Raw genomic sequence first — 19518 nt, 5'->3', positions numbered from 1 at the left:
GACCGTGTTGGATGCCCTGTGGTTGGCCGACTTGACACTTAAATCCGAGAAATGCCACTTTGGATACAAAGAGCTCAAGTTCCTCAGCCATGTTGTGAGCGACGAGGGCGTACGACCCGATCCCGGGAAAACTGCCGCCATAGCCAAGTTTCCCCGTCCTACTACAAAGAAAACGCTCAAGTGCTTCTTGGGTTTGTGCGCCTACTACCGCCGTTTTATCGCTGACTTCTCCAATATCGTTGAACCCCTGACCCGTTTAACACGTGACGATACACTGTTCGTCTGGACTGCCGAGCAACAGGCTGCTTTCACAGAGCTGCGCCAACGGCTGCACACTACCCCTGTGCTGGCTCACTTCGATGAGGAGGCTGCTACCGAGATACACAGTGACGCTAGCAACATCGGGCTTGGTGCCGTCCTCGTTCAACATCAAGAAGGCGTGGAACATGTGATCGCGTATGCAAGTCGCACACTCTCGTGCACCGAAATCAACTACTCCACCTCGGAAAAGGAGTGTCTCGCCACGATGAAATTTCGGCCTTATATCTATGGTCGTCATTTCAAAGTGGTCACCGAACGCCATTCCTTGTGCTGGGTTACCAATCTCCGGGACCCATCAGGCTGCCTAACACGCTGGAGCCTTCGCCTTCAAGAATTTGATTACACAATTGCCTATAAGTCCGCACGTAAACACAAAGACGCCGAGACGCTCTCACACGCACCCGTCGAGCAAGCTGATGACAGCGCAGAGGATGACAATCGTTTCCTAGGCGTGATCAGCAGTTCGGACTTGGTGGCAAAGCAGCATGCTGACGCTGACCTGCGGTCTGTCATGGATCACCTGGAGGGCCATGCTTCCAACGTACCTCGACACTTTTCCCGCCACTTGTCCTCTTTTTGCATTCGCAATGGCCTACTGTACAAGAAAAACTCCTAGTCGTGCCATCAGACCTCTGCGACGACATGCTTTCAGTGTGTCGTGATGAGCCTGCCACTGGCCACTTGGGATTTGCACACACGCTCACTCAAGTGCGTCAGACCTATTATTGGCCTAAACTTGCAAAGACCATACAGTGTTAAGTCAGAGGTTTCCATGAGTGCCAGCATCGCAAGTCACCACCGCTCAAGCCCACAGGTTTGCTCCAACCAATTGCGCCACCTTGCACACCTTTTGACCAAGTCGGCATTGATCTTCTGGGCCCATTCCCTGTGTCATCTTCTGGAAATAAGTGGATTATAGTTGTGACTGATTATTTGACGCACTATGCGGAAACCCAGGCGGTGCCGCGGAGTACATCCTCTGAAATCGCACACTTCTTCATACACCACATTGTTTTACGACATGGCGCCCCATCCTCTGTCATCACCAATAGGGGGCACCACGTTTACAGCGCAGCTCATGCACGAGGTGTTCCAGCTGAGTCACACGAACCATCGCAAGACTACTGCATACCACCTGCAGTCAAACGGGCTCACGGAGCACCTCAACAAAACCTTAGCGGACATGCTCGCAATGTACGTCGATGTACAAGACTTGGGATGAGATCCTCCCATATGTGACGTTTGCCTATAACACAGCGATTCAGGAAACGACTCGCTTTATGCCGTTTCGCCTCGTCTATGGGCGTGATGTACAAACGATGCTAGACGCCATGCTTCCATGCCCCCCTGACGACCAGGCGCTCATGACAGATGCCGAGCAATTTACCCGGCCCGCAGAGGAAGCCCGGCAACTGGCTCGTATGCACATCTGCCGGCAGCAGGCAACGGATGCACAACGCTACAACCAACGACATCGCCACGTCAAGTACCACCCCGACGACAAAGTGTGGGTATGGACTCCAGTATGTTGCCCCGGCCTGTCGGAGAAGCTCCTGAGCCGCTACTTTGGACCATACAGAGTGCTGCGCCGCATCACGGATGTGATGTATGAAGTCCTCCCCGATGGCACTCTGCCGAGTTTGTGCTGTCGACCTCAGCCTGAGGTCGTGCATGTACTGCGTATGAAGCCTTACTTTATGCAGTAACGGGCGCCTCTTTCGCATTTTCTTTTGTTTTATTTTTGCGTGCAGCCGTTCGGCAGCCCGTGATAGTTTGTTCACTTGTTTTCCTTCCTCCCGTTCGCTCCAAGTGCGCAGATGTTTTTGGTTCCTTTTTTTTGGGTGGGGTGGGGGAATAATGCCGCCAGGTGTCCCCGGGCGGCGCCTAAAGGACAAAGAAGTGAGATACGCGTGCTCTTGCAGCTGGGACACTGCTTGACTGCTTACGGCCTGTGCCTAGCCCTTTTTGGTTCTGCAACCTATTTGTGGCAATATTAAAAATGTTTAATTACTGTCTGGGAGATGAGATATATACATATTAAAATATTTATATATTATTTATGTTATTATTATTATTATTATTATTATTATTATTATTATTATTATTATTATTATTATTATTATTATTATTATTATTACATAATTAATATATTATATTACCGGTATATTGTTACTATTATTATTTATATTATATATAATTTTTCTTTGGTACTTCACTTCTGGCAGCGTGCAATAGCCACTGTTTTTGCTGATCACGGTTTCCAGCAACGGTTTACATAAAAACGAGAGCACATACTGATGGAAAAATTCTCGGTAAAAATTGTCTAAGTGTTTCTACCAAAACCATTGCGGAATCAAGCACCTTAGACGACAAGTTTTCCGTAGTGCCAAAAAGAAATGGGTGCTTAAAATTCAGTGTTCTGTCCCTTTAAGTGGCAGACTTTCACATAAAAAATGAGAGAGAATGTTTGAAACATTCGTATGAAGTGCAAAAGCATGGCGTAAGATGGCAGGTGCTGCCACCGGTGGAATTTGTGCAATCCAGGTTGGTCTCAGACAGACAGACAAATGTCAGACGATTTCGCTCGGGTCAGAACCACCGAATTAGGGTTTTCACACTAAAAACTGGACAAAAGATGGCACCTTGCCGCAGGTGTAGCACATCCTCCCGCTCAACTCCCAGCTTGACTGCTGCCTTGACGGCGGCTTCTGCTGCAGTGGCTGCGCTCACCCACACCTCTTCACTCTGCAAGGAAACGACCAAACAAACTTCAAAAGACGCACTGTGTGAGTGCATTTTAATTTTCCCGATGTTGGGAAATTTTAATGCGGCAGTGCTAGCCAAGGGTCCCGTTCAGTAGGAAACCTGGTGGCATAAGCGATAAATCCCCAGAGAAGCAGTCACCCACCTGCCACTAGGTTACGTGGCCTTGTGACGTCACCGCAACCTGCCCACTGTGGCAGTCAAGTTAATGACTGGTCGCGAGAGGTTGCTCAGGAAGAGCAACCTGAGTCCCACCAGTGGCTGCATTTTAAAAGCCACCTGCTGGGGCAGTGGCGCATCACCTAACCGCTATACCACTGTGCTAGGAGTGGTATGAGAAGCCCCCGCTCTCTATGAATGTAAAGCAGAGAATGACCAGTTCCTCCTACTATATGGGAGGAACTGGTCATTCACTAAACAAACAGAAACTTGCTGTGATTCCGTACACTCACGGCTTGTCCCACCGCTTGAAGAAGATTGGACAACGGGCAAAAGTGAAAGTCATTTTTTCAGCTCCAGAGAAGCTGCAGAAACTTTGCAGATTGACAAGACCAGGCCCTGCTACAAAGAGTGGGTGCAAGATAAATCATCAAACTAAGTTCGTTAAATGTACGGAATCCATTGTGTACAGCATACCATTGACATGTGGAAGGAAGTATGTAGGCCAAAGTGGAAGGTGCTTAAATGAGCGCCTTCGTGAACATCGCTACAATGTTAAAGAAAAGAAAGGTGGTTTAGATGCGCACTGCAGAAAATGTGAATCCAAGTGTAAACCTCTTTTTTCAAGCACGCACGGTCATTGCTAAAAACACTTGTAAACTCACGCGAGAAATAATCGAAGCTGAAATGATAGATAGCTTAGGTGATAACTGCATAGCGAAACCCTCTGTTGGGCTATCTAGTAAGGAATTAGATTACCTCAGAAGCCACTAAACAATTGACTGTCTGCCGCGCTTGCGCAATGTATCGCCATGTCTTGTATATCTACAGGCTCTCTTCCGCAATAAGCTGTTGCAAGTTAGCGCTCATGTGTGTTCTTTCATGTCCTTGTCTGATGTTGCGCTATTTTATACGTCATGCACTACCAACATGCCCAAACCGCCACTTTGTTGGACCTACATGGGAATCTAGGCAGAACCTAGGTGAAGCGATATGCAACGTGGAGCCATGACTGCTGAAGGGACCCATTAAGGCTATCGCTTCACACACTTAAGACAGAGCTTAAGTGCTGCCACAATTTTTTTTTTCACAAACCATGCCACCTCCATATGGGGATATCACACTTTTGCACAGAACATGCTAAAGGCAACGAATGTCACAGTGAAACATAAAAGAGAGAACTTGAGGTTAAAAAGCATATACTGATATGAAATTCAACTGAGATTTGAACATCAGATGTGAACTGGCCCGGACCTTGAGAAGTATTATGAGTGCCTGCTTTCTTTCAGTGCTTTGTTTCGGATGAAGAAAAGAAACAGCTCAAAGGCAAAGGAATTTAGAGTCAGCACACTGGCTGAAATGAAGCTGACACTACTGTTGCACATGCTGGGGTGCTTGCTGTGCTAGGTACAGCGGCTCTGCTTGGCTCAATTGGTAACAAGGTGGAGCTCCAGAAATCCATTTTTGTCAGCTGGAAATTCACAGAATGCGCCGATGAGTGCCAGCAAGAACAGATCATCCAAGAGGCAATGCATTCCTACGCCATTCTCACCACTATACTCAATCTCAATAGTTCCCTACAGTACTACCACAGCTGCGATGAGTGCAGAACCAACATTCTGATGCTGCAGAACGTAGTGCCAGTATAAAATGGGAAAATGAGATAGCGTAGCTAAAAAAAGCATGCTTCGTAGTGTACATGTACCAAGCACTATTTCAAATCAAGCCACTCGCATTAAAGGCTTCAACGGACGCTTAAATATCGTTTCCAAAACGCACCCTTTGAAGCAGGATTCTTGCTTCGGACTGAATGTGGCGTTGTTACTGCTGTTTTCAGTATTTTTACTGGCCGTAAATGAGGCATTAGGCATTTGCTTTGTCTCATCTTACCCATCAGAAAAGTATGTGCGATAAATTTCCTTTTTTTAAATTTAGAGTGACGATTCTGCCACTTATAGGCCTACAGAGGTGTGTCCATTTCTTCACATAAATGGTTCCTATTCTTACTAGATGGCATCACTAGGCTGATGAATAATGGTGCCAGGACTTAGTTTTGAGAATGCAGTTTTGGGCCCAAGGGCAAAAGTTCAGTCGGGATTAGAAATAAATCAGAGAGCTGTTCGTAGATTAGCAATAGGTGCCCATAGCAAAACCACAATTGAGGCAGCACAGGAGATCATAGGCTGGGCATCATTTGAAGCACCAGCAGCTCAGAGTAAAACGTTATATGATGAATGCCTGAGAAAACTGGACAGGTGGGCAGTTAAGGTGTTCAAAATACTTATACAGAAAGAGCATTGACTAACAGTGGCAGAAAAGAACTAGGAAACTAACCAGTAACCATGCAGGAAAACAAGGACGGTGAACTAAAGAGCTGTAAGCGACAGGCAAAAAACTCAGGAGGTAAAAACTGGATTAATTCAATGGCAAAGAAGCAGAATGTAGAACTGCACAGAAATTGGAAAAGAGAGATCAGGAAGGAATTCTTCTGTGATAACTCAGGAGGCAGTGCCCTACGCTTTGAAGCTAGATCAGGGTGTCTTAGAACGCAAAGCTACAAAAAGAAATTTAACCATGCAGATGACACATGTGCAGTGTGTGGTAAATCTGTAGAAAGAATTGAACATCTTATACAGTAGCCGACCAATTTTTCAGACTCCAATAATTCAGATTTGCACAATATTTTGGACTTCATTGAGGAACCATCACACACCCCCTATGAACATGCACATATTCACGACCAATATTTCGGAATCTGTGGAGTTCAAGTCGGATTTTTTGGACTAAAATAGACGGCAGAAATACTGTGAAGGTCACTTTCCGACTGAAAGTTAATTTTACGCAATGGCATAAGCAGCTCATTCTGCTGGAAACCTGGCGTTGCCCTTCATTCGGCGACAGTCGGAAAAAACCCCAGCAACCAGAATATAGAAAAAGAGAACAGCCGGCACTGGGGTTTGAACCAGGCCCTCTGCAAGCCAGGCAGGCATGCAATGCATAGGCCACGAGAGGTCATTGGTTCAAGCGTGTTAGAGGGGAACCTAGTGAACACGTTGTGGTGTGTGTTTGGAATGCACACTGATCTCGAAGTAATTAGGAAAATAAAACCAAATATTAATATGCTAATTATGCATCAGAAATTGCGTTAGAATGAGAAGGCGGTGTCATGGTGCTTCACTGTACTGATACAAATGGTGTGAATGTGTATTAGTAGGTAGTGGCGTAGTATGCCGTGCAGTATAACCTAGATAGTGATTGGTGATTGGTAATCGGTAATGTGATCGGTAATTGTGATTGTAATCAATGACCCTGATCTGTAAAATGATTGTGGATAGGTAATTGGTTGGAAATGATAAAGAAAAGGAATAAAAAGAAGAACAAGGAAGAGAAGGCGCTACCGCATCTACTCTTAAGGCGAAGTTAAGCGCCCTCCTAATTTTTTTCGGCCTAATTTTTTCCGACCAACCGGTCCTCCACCACCGTGAAAGGTGCCATCTTGAATCTATATGGAGGCACTCAGACGGACTGTTTTGGATGGTTTTGGCTGCTTGGTCTTCATCGCTGTCACTCGAGATAATGGCATAATGCGTGAGAAAATGGCATGCTTTTCGTTGCCGCCGAGATGACCTACGAAGACTGCACTATCGCTTTGAAAACGAGACAGCTGCAGCATCCGGCGCAGCTCGGACGACGCCACCCGCGGTGAGGCGCATAGGGAGGTGCTTTCAGAGGCGCTCGCTTCCGATCGCTTCTTCCCGTGGGCTAATCCCTCAGACATCGCGAGTGCCACTGCTCATGTGGAAGAAGACTGTTCGCTTTGCGCGGCACATGCATTTGTTCACGGAGTGACATGCAGCCAGTAGCAGCCACCCAGCCATGTCACAGTGGCTGGAATCGTGACACGAGGTGGTGCGGACTTGGAAGAATGCGTGACTGTGGCTCAGATACAGTCTAATATTACCACTTGCAAGCGAAACATGGCAAGCAGCAAAATTCAAGATTTTTAAAGCTGTTTTTTTCACAGAAAATTTACTTTTTTGATGTTCACAGATTTATCAGACTGTTCAATTAATAGGACCATATTCCGGGTCCCGCCGAGCCCGAAAAATCGGTCAGTGACTATACTAGAATGTCGCAGCATCCATCCAGATGTCGATGCAGGCACAGTCACTCTCCCTGAGGCCCTGGGGTCTGATAACAAAAGGTCATGTGAATGAATCTGCGGTAGAAGTTAGTGTAAAGTGATCGGAAGATCGGTGGCTCAAAAGCAGGGTGGCGACGAATGGTTAAAAGTTCAGGATTAAAAATCGAATTTCAAGAAAATAGTGAACTTATAGATTACATCGTTAAATTTGATAAAGTGCTTAAAGAAATGAAAAGGAAAAAAAAAAAATGGCCTGGCTTAGCTAAGGTTAAGCCTAGGATGCGAAACATCCCTGTCTGTAGGGGGCATCTCGCTGTATGACTGCCTCGGCGTGAGGAGCGGGGCTCTTTTATACAATGCCGCGACGACAATCGCCCCCTAGCAGGAGGAGCGGGAGTTAGCCTTGGTGGTCGCGGCCACGCGGCGACCGTGCGAGTTGACCGTGCGGCGCCCCGGGAGGAGCGGGAGTTAGCCTTGGTGGTCGCGGCCGCGCGAGTTGAGCCCCGTCTCTCCTCAGCTGGCGTGACGTCAGACCACGTGCTCGGCTGCAGCGCCCCTAGCGGGAGGAGCGGGAGTTAGCCTTGGTGGTCGCGGCCGCGCGGCGACCGCGCGAGTTGAGCCCCGTCTCTCCTCAGCTGTCGTGACGTCAGACCACGTGCTCGGCTGCAGCGCCCCTAGCGGGAGGAGCGGGAGTTAGCCTTGGTGGTCGCGGCCGCGCCAGGCTGGGCTATGGTTGAGCTAAGCAGTGTCCCTATTATGCTTCGCATAAAAAAGCTGAGCATGATGGCAACTGCCATGACCCCGTTCCAAAGGGGATGCTCCTATCTTCCACCCATTCATCCGATCATTGCGTCTTTGTTTGCATACGCGGAAATATATGTGCATGTGTGACAAATGGTGTAACACCTCGCAAAATGCTGGTGTTTAGTGTACGTAAGAGTGCATACACTTATGGCATAGAGACAGTATTAATTTATACTCTTTTCTAACCATATCTGTGTATGCCGCGAGCAGATGACGCTGAGACGACGAGGTGTGGCGGAACACATTTAACGCGCTCTCCTCATTGGCTGAAGGCAGTCTCTACCTTCCATAATGCTGCAAGGAATTTATGACATGCAGTATAGACAGTGTCCATCAAGCAGATGGCTTAGCAGGCCCAAAACTGATCTGAAAAAAAGTCTTTTCTCTCTCTCTCCCTCACTTCCACACAATACTTGACCATGGTGAACAACCTCAGGAAACTGGCTTTATACCCAGTAGCGCATGCCTCAGCCTCCTGAAGTGCACCACAATCGCCATCACTAGAAGTTCCTCGTAAACTACTCCAAGCTTTTCGTGGACCGTACAGGAACAGTACTGGGTAGCTAAATGGAGAGAGAGAGAGAAAAAGACAAACGGAAAGGCAGGGAGGTTAACTAGGCGATGTCCGACCCTACACGTGGGAAGGGGAACGGAGGGAGAGATAGAAAGGGGAGAGAACAAAGGGAGATGATCACTTTTCCACATGTCCGTTGGCCATTACTAGCTAAATGAAGCGGGGGCCGGGAGCAGACATAGAATGCCTGTCATAGATGCAAACATACAACAAAGCAGAATCAATGGCAGCAGCTGAATTCCAGGACCAGCTTTCACAAGACCATAACAGTTTGTGCTTGCAGGAACACTGGTGCAGGTTATTTCACCCTGAACAGTAAACTGGTTGCAAGGGCATAGGGACGGAGTATGTGCCAAAGGTGCACAGGACATTTGCACCTGCACGTCAAGTGGAAGCACTCGCAACATATCCATGGTTTCCAAGCAATCCTCTTGTTTTGAGGGGGCCAATGGTTGAAGCCTGTCAGCAGGTACTGAGAGCAAAAGGGCTGGCTCTGTGACAGATGCAGTTTCACTGTGTGTGTAAGTGATCTTCCATCTCATCCAAGATACTGTCATGCCTGTCATCAGGAACCCCGCTGTTCTGACATTACAGCAGTCAGACAGGGTTATCAATGTTGCTAACCAACCTTTTCTACAAGCTGCAGTGCATCAGTGACAAAAGGTTTCCTTTCACAGTGCAACACAAAAGGTACGGCCAATAACACCAGAGAGAAGCAGCTGACCTCAGCATTAAGCACCCGGTAGGCTGGTACCTGGTGCCCCCACCACAGCTGCCGGGAAATGCACCAGTCCCTGCAGCAGACAACCTGAGGTGTCATTGGCATGGCACAGTTTGCATCTAAAACACTAATATGGCGGATGCACCTTTGAAACCGAAACAGGCTTGCCTAAAAACTGCTCCCACATAACAAACAATTTAAAGGCATGCAGACAGCATTTACACTACATGCTAAAAATCTGCTGGTTTCACATAACATAGGCCTCACACAAGGTGTTCCACGTAACACAAGCTAAGGCAGGCCTAAATAAAAACTGGCATGTGTTTCAGGAACGAAACAGAAACAATAACGATGGATATTACCCAGAGTGAATATTAATTTTCTCATACAAATCTAGCATTTTATTTAAGACTGCTTACTTCACTCTAAAAGCCCTGGATATGCTTCAAGGCAAAGTTTTTGAACACTGAAATAAACATTAAACGTCAAAATTTTTGAAGAAAAAAAAACATTTGTTTTGAGTCTTTCTTACCGTACACTGAAACCAGCACATGAAATCCCACAGGAATGCATGCTTGTTACTCTAGAGGTGTGCAAATATAAAATTTTTGGCTGTGAAGTGAATACGAATAATAAAAATTGGGTGTGAATCGAATAGAATATTTTATATAATTTTGAATACATTTTAATAATCTCAAATATCAGTACAGGTAGTTCAAACTAAAGACTATGCTTTTTTACAAAGCACAGCTATGAAAAGAAACAGATATAGTCACCAACCGAAAATTCGGACCTCTGATTTTTAGCACCTGCTAGCTCATTCAGACACACTTGATTATTTGGACTTTTTCGTGGCACCATGACATGCCCAGAATTTCGGATGCATTTTGATTGACTGCTCGACTCTTCAGACTTCATTCGTGCTCACCACGGCACCAGTGCCAAAACCCAAGAAGCCATATACCATAGTTACACAATTGTAAGTCGACCCCCATATCGCATGTCAGAAAAAAAAAACTTGGAGGTCGCATAAGCTTCGCCTTTAACAGTGGAACGTGATAGCATTATCAAGCCGCTGCCGCTTATCCTCAGCTGCTATCGGCCGCTGTAACGCAGGCGTGCCCATAAGCACATTCCAAAACAAAAATGTATCAGTCACTGCACTCATCCACACTTGCGCCATCATCCTCGCTAGCGCAGCCATCATGATTCCTGCTGCGGTCCCACAGCGCATCATTCTGACATCGTCATACAGCAAAATCCTGCACTTCGCGAACAGCCGTACCATGACATCGCGTGGAACAGCTGAGAATTTTGACTCACAGCAGCTGCTACACCTGTATCACCCATTCCAAGATGTCAAACTTGCGGCCCGGCACGCAGTTTGTTTCTTCGGTGTAAGGAATGGCAATTATCTTGAATGTAGCCATGAACGAGCAAAGGACACTTGACGGATCCGAAGCACAAATGATGATTGATGAAGCACTACATTTAAAACTGGTAAGACGCGGCCGGCATTCGTCAAAAGTGTCAGAGCCCGAGAACTACATGCGAGCGGTGTCGGCTCTCTTCCGTCAGCTATTGACACTCCCCGGCACCACTGCCGTTCCGGGTGGCGGTGCCACTGCAATTGGAACAGCGATTATCCATCAACTATCGGCACTCCCTTGAGCACCAAATGTGCAGTTCAAAGTAAAAAAAAAAAAAAAAGAACTTGATAACGCGATAGCATTATCTCTCCACCACCGCTTATCAGCAGCCTCAATCTGCAGTCAAGCGCGGGGATGGCGGTGCAGGTTTGCCGCTCATCGACAGCCACCATCGGCTGCCGTGCTTGGGGAGGGGATGCGGGTACTACTACATGTTACCAGAACAGCAGCTCAAGGCCAGCAACAAGCGAGATGCGACGGAGGTGCGTAGCAAAAATGCAACCACGCTCTAGCATGTCTGATATCTCATCTGTCTCACCTTTATTTATGGTGCCATGCTTTTGTTTTGATTGCAAGTTTAGCCCCCCACTTCGGATTTTCAAACTGAAAAAAATATGACAGCCTACAATCGTGTAAATACAGTAATATGTATAGCGGAACCTCATTAATCCAGACTCCCAAGGAGATCGAAAACTTGTTTGAATAAAGGGGAATTTAAGCTAAAAGGGAGCCACTTGAACGGCAGGCCTGATATTTTCCGCGGAATCGCACATCGCACACGCATGGTTGCAAGGTCGTACAGTTTTCGCACGTCGTCTGCGGCTGAAACTTGAATAGTAGTAATCAAAGTCCACGGAACCCATCTGTGCCAAGCTCTTTTGTTCTCAATACATGAAGATGCAGCAGTGAAGCACATAGGAGGTGTACGGCTTGACATGGACAGCAACCGGAAGAGAATGACAGTGCTTTACAAAGCAAGGAGCTCGTACCCACGACAAAATTCACAAAGCAGCCCAGTCTGTACTACAGTAGCACTGTAAAAACTTGCATTCTGATGACTGGCAAAACGCCCCTCATTATACGCAAGCCACAGCAGAGCACTGTACTACAGTAATGTATCTAGGTTTCGAGATTCGTTTTTTGGCTGTAGTCGCTAAGCCTAAAGGACCTTTTTTCCAGTAACGCCCTATACATGCGCCAAGCCTTCTTGTCCGCCATTTTTCCCAACCATGAGAGGCGAAAATGTGGGAGAAGTTCGCTGCACGTGTTCTTCAACAAATGACGCTTCTTCGATTAGCAACACGACGAAATGCAGGACAGTAATTCTGCCCCATCCTCGCACATACCAGCCTCAAGCAAGAAGGCAGAGTCAGGCTTCCCAGTGTCCTTTAGTCACGGATTAAAAAGATAATTGCAGCATGGAAGGTGCGTCCACAGATGACTCATGCCCATCTGCTCTGGCTATGCAAAGCTAGTGCTGCTCTTAACTGCCCTCAAAATAAGCCCACCCCACCAATGAATTTTCCCAGAAAATGGGAATGGGCCTAGGTGACCCAACCCGGCAGATGTACTTGTGTTTGCCGGGTTTTTCCTGCTAGATTTAGCAATGTTCCTTGCAAAATTCTGATAATTTTAACACTTTGCTTCTGAAGGGTACTGGTAAGCTACTATTCATGATCTGAGAGCACCTGCCAATTGCACTCCACCTCATTCTTATTCTCCAAGCTATTTCCCTATTACAGTCTGGATTTGTGGTAACTGATTGCCCTAGACAGGTGCATTCCCTTATCCACTTCCAGTACCTTCAAAGTGCAGGCATCATACCTCAAAAACAAACAGGCTCTTCGTGCTTTTTATTTATTTACCATAAGTTGGCATTTTGGCATTGGCATTGGCATAAATTGACAGGAGGTCTTTCTGGAGTCATCTATTATGTAAAAGTGAAAACATAGATGCTATCTTTAGCACAGGGGTTCTCAAACTTTTTTGCCTCAAGGAACCCCAACAGCCTTCAACACGTGCCAGGGAACCCCTCCTCACTGTCGCAGTCTGTCGCCACAAGCATCACAATCAGTTGGTGCTGCTTGCGAATCGACCCATTGTGCTTTTTTTGCAGTTGTTCACTTTTGTATGTACTTGTTTGTTTTCTTGCTTTCAGCAATCGGTTTTTGTTCAATGCCCATCTCTCACTCATGTTCAAACTTTGACCCCAAGACAAGAATTAAGAACACTAGAGTTAAAGACAAATGCTTTACATTCACGCACTCAAATGGCCGGGCTGTGCACTGAATCACATAACACCTCGTCAGGCTTTCAATGGCTGTCTGCCACTACTGGCTCTGGCATGAGTGAGGCGACTTCATTTTTTTTTTTCTAATTTAGACAGATACTGCTCGCCAACGGCAAAACTTCACTCCAGTGCCACCGACGCCATTGAATCGCCCCAGAAAAACACCTAATGAGGCATGCACATTTTTTTTTTGTCTTGTCTGGACTCTGCTAGCATGCCGGTGCGGCCCATACTTTCAGTCGTCATGAGTGGCAGCAAAATTTATTAGTTGGAAACCTGGGCAATTGTTACCTCCTTTTAAGATGAAAACTGCTTGGCAGCAGCAGTTTGACGCAGTTCTGTGAAATGCTTAATTCGTGCAAGCTATCAGGAGTGGCGGAAGCAGAACTTCTCCACAGTGGTAAGGGTCTCCGCGGGTACTTTCAGTGTCTGAAACGGGTGCGCTGGAGCTTCTTGGCATGTGGCTTCGCATGTGAGGAGGCTTCACCACACAAACGGCGAACATCATGTGACAAGCGCGGAGTTTTGGCACGCAGGAAGAACAGAAATAAGACGCAAATGGGAGCGAGGGAAACGCGCATTAGCACCGGAGTGGTAAGACACCTTCCAAAAACAAACAAAAAAGATCAGCAACAAAGCAATCCTCGTACCAAACGGTGGGCAGCTTGGCTGGCTCGCTTTTTTATGTGTAGCAGATAGCGACCGTCCCCGTGGACTAGCGGCGAAGTATTGAAAATGAAACTATGCAGCCAGACTGTCTCTCGGCCTATCAACGGGAGCCTGCCGACAGTCAACATACCTGCCTTTGCATGCGCATCAGTGGGGCACGGGAGACAATATGGTATGCATTTCAGGCCTGTGGACAAATATCTGGATGATCACCTGTCGAGAAAGTCATATCTCATCACAGCACCCCTTCGGTGGCGAATTACCGTATTTACACGATAGCAAATTGACCTATTTTTCAAATTTTGAAAATCCAAAGTGGGGAGGTCGACTTAAAATTGAAACCAAAGCATCGCACCATAAGTAAAGGCAAGGCAGATGAGATATCATAAATGCTACACCATGATTGCATTTTTGCTGCGCGGCTTCATCGCATCCCTCTTGGTGCTGGCCTTGTGCAGCTGCTATGTCAATGCGCAGAACCGCATAGCAAGGCAAAATTTTCAGCTGTTCCACGCGATGTCGTGATGTGGCTGTTTGCGAAGTGCGAGATTTCGCTGCACGACGATGTTAGAACGACGAGCTGTGGGACCGCAGCAGCAATCACGACGGCAGCGCTAGTAAGGACGATGGCGCAAGTGTGGACGATTAGTCCAGGGACTAATACATTTTCGTTTTGGAATGTGCCCACGGGCGCGACCGTGCGCGGCAGCCGATAGCTGCTCGCGATAAGCGGAGGCCGCAAGATAGTGCTATCGCGTTCTATTATTAAAGGGTAAGCGTAAACGACCTCCAAAGTTTTTTCTTTTTCCCACAAATGTGATGTGCAGGGTCGACTTACATTCAAGTCGATTTACAATTGTGCAAATACGGTTACCGATTTGAGCTCCATGACGGTCCAAATTATCTGAATTAACAAAGTTTTACTACGTGCGGGGGCGCAACAGTGTCTTGGCATGCTCCCTAGTTCGCCGGGCAAGCCGCCGTACTTCCTTTAAAACTTTCTTTTCTATGGCGTTTAACTTACCAAAGTGACTCGGGCTATGAGGGACGTCGTAGTGGAGGGCTCTAGAAAATTTCGACCACCTGGGGTTTTTTAACATACACTGACATCACACAGTACACGGGCCACCAGGATTTCGCCTCCACTGAAATGTGACTGCCGCGGTCGGGATCAAACCCACGTTTTTCGGGTCAGCAGCTGAGCACCATTACCACTGAGCCCCTGCAGTGGCTTAAAACTTTTACCACCAGAAGAATATGCTGAAAAGCTACCTTCATTGCTACACTGAACATCATCACCGCTGTCAAAGAGGATATCCATTACTTCTTCATTAGAAGAACTGTGTTCGCCCTCTACAGTGGCTATAAACTTGTGTGACAGAAAACAGCCAGCTAAAATATTAGCAAATGCAAACAAAAATGCTATTTTGAAAGAGTGGAACCACTTGTGGCATCTACTGAACAACTATCCAACATCTATCACACATTGTCATAGCATGCATTCTCAGAATGGCTACAAAATCCTTACAAGTCAAGGGCTGTCATTTTGACTGCTTTGGCAACATGGCCCTGCTTCCTGTAGGCATTGATTTGGCGGAATGCAACAACACATATTAACATTGCGTGCATATTCTACGACATGACAGAATACATGGAGAACCTTGTTCCTGTTACTGGGCAGCCTTGAAGAAACAGTATATAGCCAAAAAGTAGCTGCATATGATCACTAACTACGGTCACAAAGCAGCAAAGCAGTGCCAACTCTAATTTGTTGCACTCTCTTATTCATGAATGTTCGAGAGGACGGATGGGATGGGAGCCAACTCACTCTGTTTTTGAGAGCCACTCCAGCCATGCTTTACGGCAGTGGTCTGGCTCGAACACCAGCTCTCCGGTCATCACAGCCTGCGGGACCAGAGGAGACAACCCAATTGCCCAGGCAACCCACAGGCATTGGAAAACGCCCAAGCAAGCAGTGCAGCCATGTTTCCCTCAGGGCAGAACTCAATGCCTTATCTTCATGTCTATGCAGCAAGCACAGCAGCTTGCCATTTATTACAAGTGTGCTGATGCTTCAGCTACAGCAGGAGCAGACAAGCAGCTGCTGGCTCCCTTTATTTTATTTTTTTTCTCCTGCGTGACATTTCGACCAAACTGTTATTTCATTTTCAACACAACAAGTGAAACACAAACATGGAAAAAAGAAGTAAGCAATTAATGCGTACACTTCATAGATAACCATTAAATAAATGCCGTTCAGAATTTATTGTTCTACTAATTCAACCTTGACCATGCATGCCAACATCATCTTCAACTTAAGAAAGAGTAGTGCAGCACAAAAAACAGGGACAGAAGGAGAAGACACAAACAATGGGACTAGCCCACACCAAGATTTTGACCCTTTTCAAGCCTGGGTGTTCCCCTAAACACGGGCACGAAATTTCACTGCCTCAGGACTAACAGTTTTTTGTGCCCTTTCTCCATTCCCTGTGCAGCAGGTCCCTTTCCCAGTGTACGCGGCTGCTCGGTGTCAAGGTCAATTGATAGATATGTACTGACCTCCAATCTGCGCAGGCAACATGACGAATGCCCCGATTTGCCTTGTGACATAGCACCATGCACACCACATCCTGGGCATGTGCTGATAGCAGATGGTCGCAAGTGATAATAACAAGCTGCACACACACAGGCAACAGTGGCACTGTGATTACTGTGCACTTCTCAAGCACTCGCACATATACTCACACATTCAACTTACTATCTCTCATTGAAGTTTATGCGATATTGATGAGACTTAAGGTCAGTTAAAATAAATTGGAATTATACAAATTAAGTGAGTCATCACCATCATTATCATCAGCCTAATTATGTTCAATGCAGGAGAAAGGGCTCTCCCGTATCACTCCAAGTACTCACCCTGTCCTCTGCAAGCTTCTTAATCTTACCCGCCCACCTGGAATTTCTGCTGCCCCCTGTTATGCTTGCCCTCCCTTGGAATCCACTCCATTACCCTTTACCTTGTCTTTATCTTGCATGCCCTTCCATACCCTTTTCTTCTTCATTTCGAATAGAATGTCATTAACCCACGCTTGTTCCCGACCCACTCTGCTCCCTTCCGATCTCTTAACGTTACACCTATCATTTTCCTTTCCATAGCTCATTGTGTTGACCTCGAATTAAATTCAACACTTTTCGTTAGCCTCAATGTTTCTGCCCCACTGGTTAGTAAGATGCAGCTACTATAAACTTTCCTCTTGAGGGATATTGGTAAACTGCCATTCAAAATCTGAGGATACCCGCCAAATGCACTCCACCACATGCTTATTCTACTAGTCATCTCAACCTCATGGTCCAGATCTGTGGTCACTACCTGCCCAAAGCAGATGCATTCCCTGACCACTTCTAACAACTGGCTACCTAACGTAAACTGCTGTTCACTTTAGAGACTGTTGAACATTCCTTTCTGCACATCAATCTAGAGACCCACCGTTCTGCTTTGCCTCTCTAGGTACTCTATCCTGCTTTGCAATTCGTCCCCAAAGTTATTTACCAGGGCAATGTCATCAGTGAATCATACATTATTAAGACATTCTCCATCAACTTTTACCCTCAATTCTTCCCAAACCAGCTCTCTGAATGCTTCCTTTAAGCACGCGATGAATGATGAATACCGTACATGATCGTGTTAGGGCCGCACTTTTTTCTGCGGTTTTGACGAGGTGCGTCCATTTTTCTGTAAAATTTTTCTAGCTACAGCGAAGCCTTGATTATGCATTTTTTTTTCTTATGCTGCAACAAGCATTTTTGTGACAAATCAGCGCAGTCTTGGTGGACCCTTCAAATACATTGTGCATTGAAATTATGGATGATAGAACGCGTGCCCAACGAACGGCACGAATCAACTCCTAAATGTAATATAGGTTGCTACATAACTTCACCGGCAAACACAACATGATTTCCAAGTTAAAATCAAGATTCTCCGAAGATCTGGCGCTTGACCGACCGACGGTTCGGAACGCGCACGCATGCAACCCGTGGCCGCCAGTGTGAGGTGGTGTTCGCCTCGCCTGGTTTTCTGCGTGCTTCACTGTCGCAGGCCGCGCGAAATCAATTATATATGTTCATTTCTATGTGAGATTACTGTGTGATAGTAAACCAGTAACAAGATTAGACCTTCTACAGTAAACCGCAACTAGATTCAAAGCACTTTCACTGCGGCTTCGACGCGAAGCACACTAGGCCTAGCAACACTTGGTGAACGGCGCACAACTATGGTGCCCAAGCCTGGTGGGCGATGCGTCACCGCAAAGACATGTGCCACAATCGTGGGTGTGCCCCATTCTAGTTTTTTGCGCAGCATAATGCTTTGTCCTTTCTGGCATGAACGTCGAGCGCACAAGATGAGTTAGCAGCGCTGCGACATCATATGTTCACGGTTCCAGGCAGAGTTCGGTGTGCGGGACGACTCTTGCATGGTCGCGCAGGCAGTTCATGTATCAGCTTCCAGTGTAAAGTCCCATTTGGGCAGAATTATGCACGCAGAAAGCAATTCTTTTGGCTGACTTTTTTTTTTTGCGAACTACTGGCTGCCAAGTTGAGGGTGTGGCCCTTACACGAGCATATACAGCAGTACCGGAAAAATCGTGCTTCCTTGCCTGGCAACCGTCCTGATAGGTATTTTATCACTTTCCCTGTGAAGGACTATGGTCGCTACGCAACTGCTACAGATATTTTCCAGAACCCTTACATATGCCTCTTCTAGAACCTGGTTACCCAATGCCTGCATGAATGCTGAGGTTTCAACTGAGTCAAATGTTTTCTATGAAGGCTATATATAGAGGACGGTTATATTCTGCACTTTTCTCTATCACCTGGCTGATGGTGCGAATGTGGTCTGTTGTCGAGTAGGCTTTCCAAAATCCAGCCTGCTCCTTTGGATGACTGAAGCCTAAGGTTGACCTGAATGTATTAGCGATTACCTAAGTAAATACCTTGTAAGCAATGAACAGTAAGCCGACCAATCTCTAATTTTTCAAGTCCTTGACATCCCCTTTCTTATGGATTAAAATAAAGTTAGCATTCTTCCAAGATTCCGGTATGCTCAAGGTCATGCGGCTCTGTGTATACATGCTGGAAAGTCTCTCTAGCACAATGTCCTCATTGTCCTTCAACAAATTTGCAGTTACCTATCCTCACCAGGCACCTTTCCCCTTTGCATTCTGTGTAAAACTTTCCTTACTTCCTCTTTCATTACGGGCGGGACGTCGAATTCTTCCACACCCCCAGCTTCGTCAACAGTACCCTGATTATTTCGTGGTCTTCAGCTATCTGAGCTATGTTATCCATATTCATAATGACATTGCTCTCCTTGTCTCTGAGGGCGTACATCTGATCTTTCCCAGACAAAATTCCTCTTGACTGCTTTTAGGCTGCCTCCTATCTTCAGAGCCTGCTCGATCCTCCCCATATTATACTTCCTTAAGTCAGTTAATTTCTATGAGGTTAGAGGCTTTCGTAATTGGCATTTCTTAATCAGGACTTTCATTTACTAAGAAAGCTTGCCAGTATCCTGCTAAGCTACCCTAACCTCTACTTTATTGCGCAGTCTGTAATGATAGTGGTGAGATTACCCTTCATCTCCTC

At 46.4% G+C, this 19518-nt stretch overlaps 1 protein-coding gene across 3 annotated transcripts in view; it reads right to left on the bottom strand.

Moving 5' to 3' along the window:
* Nucleotides 1-19518, bottom strand: part of LOC144115967 (valine--tRNA ligase, mitochondrial-like) — a 192426-nt gene that overhangs the window by 100690 nt on the left and 72218 nt on the right. For all 3 annotated transcript variants that reach the window (XM_077650611.1, XM_077650613.1, XM_077650614.1), the window contains 3 exons: nt 15704-15780; nt 9490-9559; nt 2964-3066 (listed from right to left, as the gene is read on the bottom strand). In XM_077650611.1, coding sequence (XP_077506737.1) covers nt 2964-3066; nt 9490-9559; nt 15704-15780 — 250 coding nt within the window. The remainder of the gene's footprint in view (nt 1-2963; nt 3067-9489; nt 9560-15703; nt 15781-19518) is intronic.

Source organism: Amblyomma americanum, chromosome 1 (genome assembly GCF_052857255.1).
Source record: "Amblyomma americanum isolate KBUSLIRL-KWMA chromosome 1, ASM5285725v1, whole genome shotgun sequence".
Lineage (NCBI taxonomy): Eukaryota > Metazoa > Arthropoda > Arachnida > Ixodida > Ixodidae > Amblyomma > Amblyomma americanum.
The sequence above is the reverse complement of the archived record's forward strand: the minus strand, read 5'-3'. Positions and strand labels throughout refer to the sequence as shown.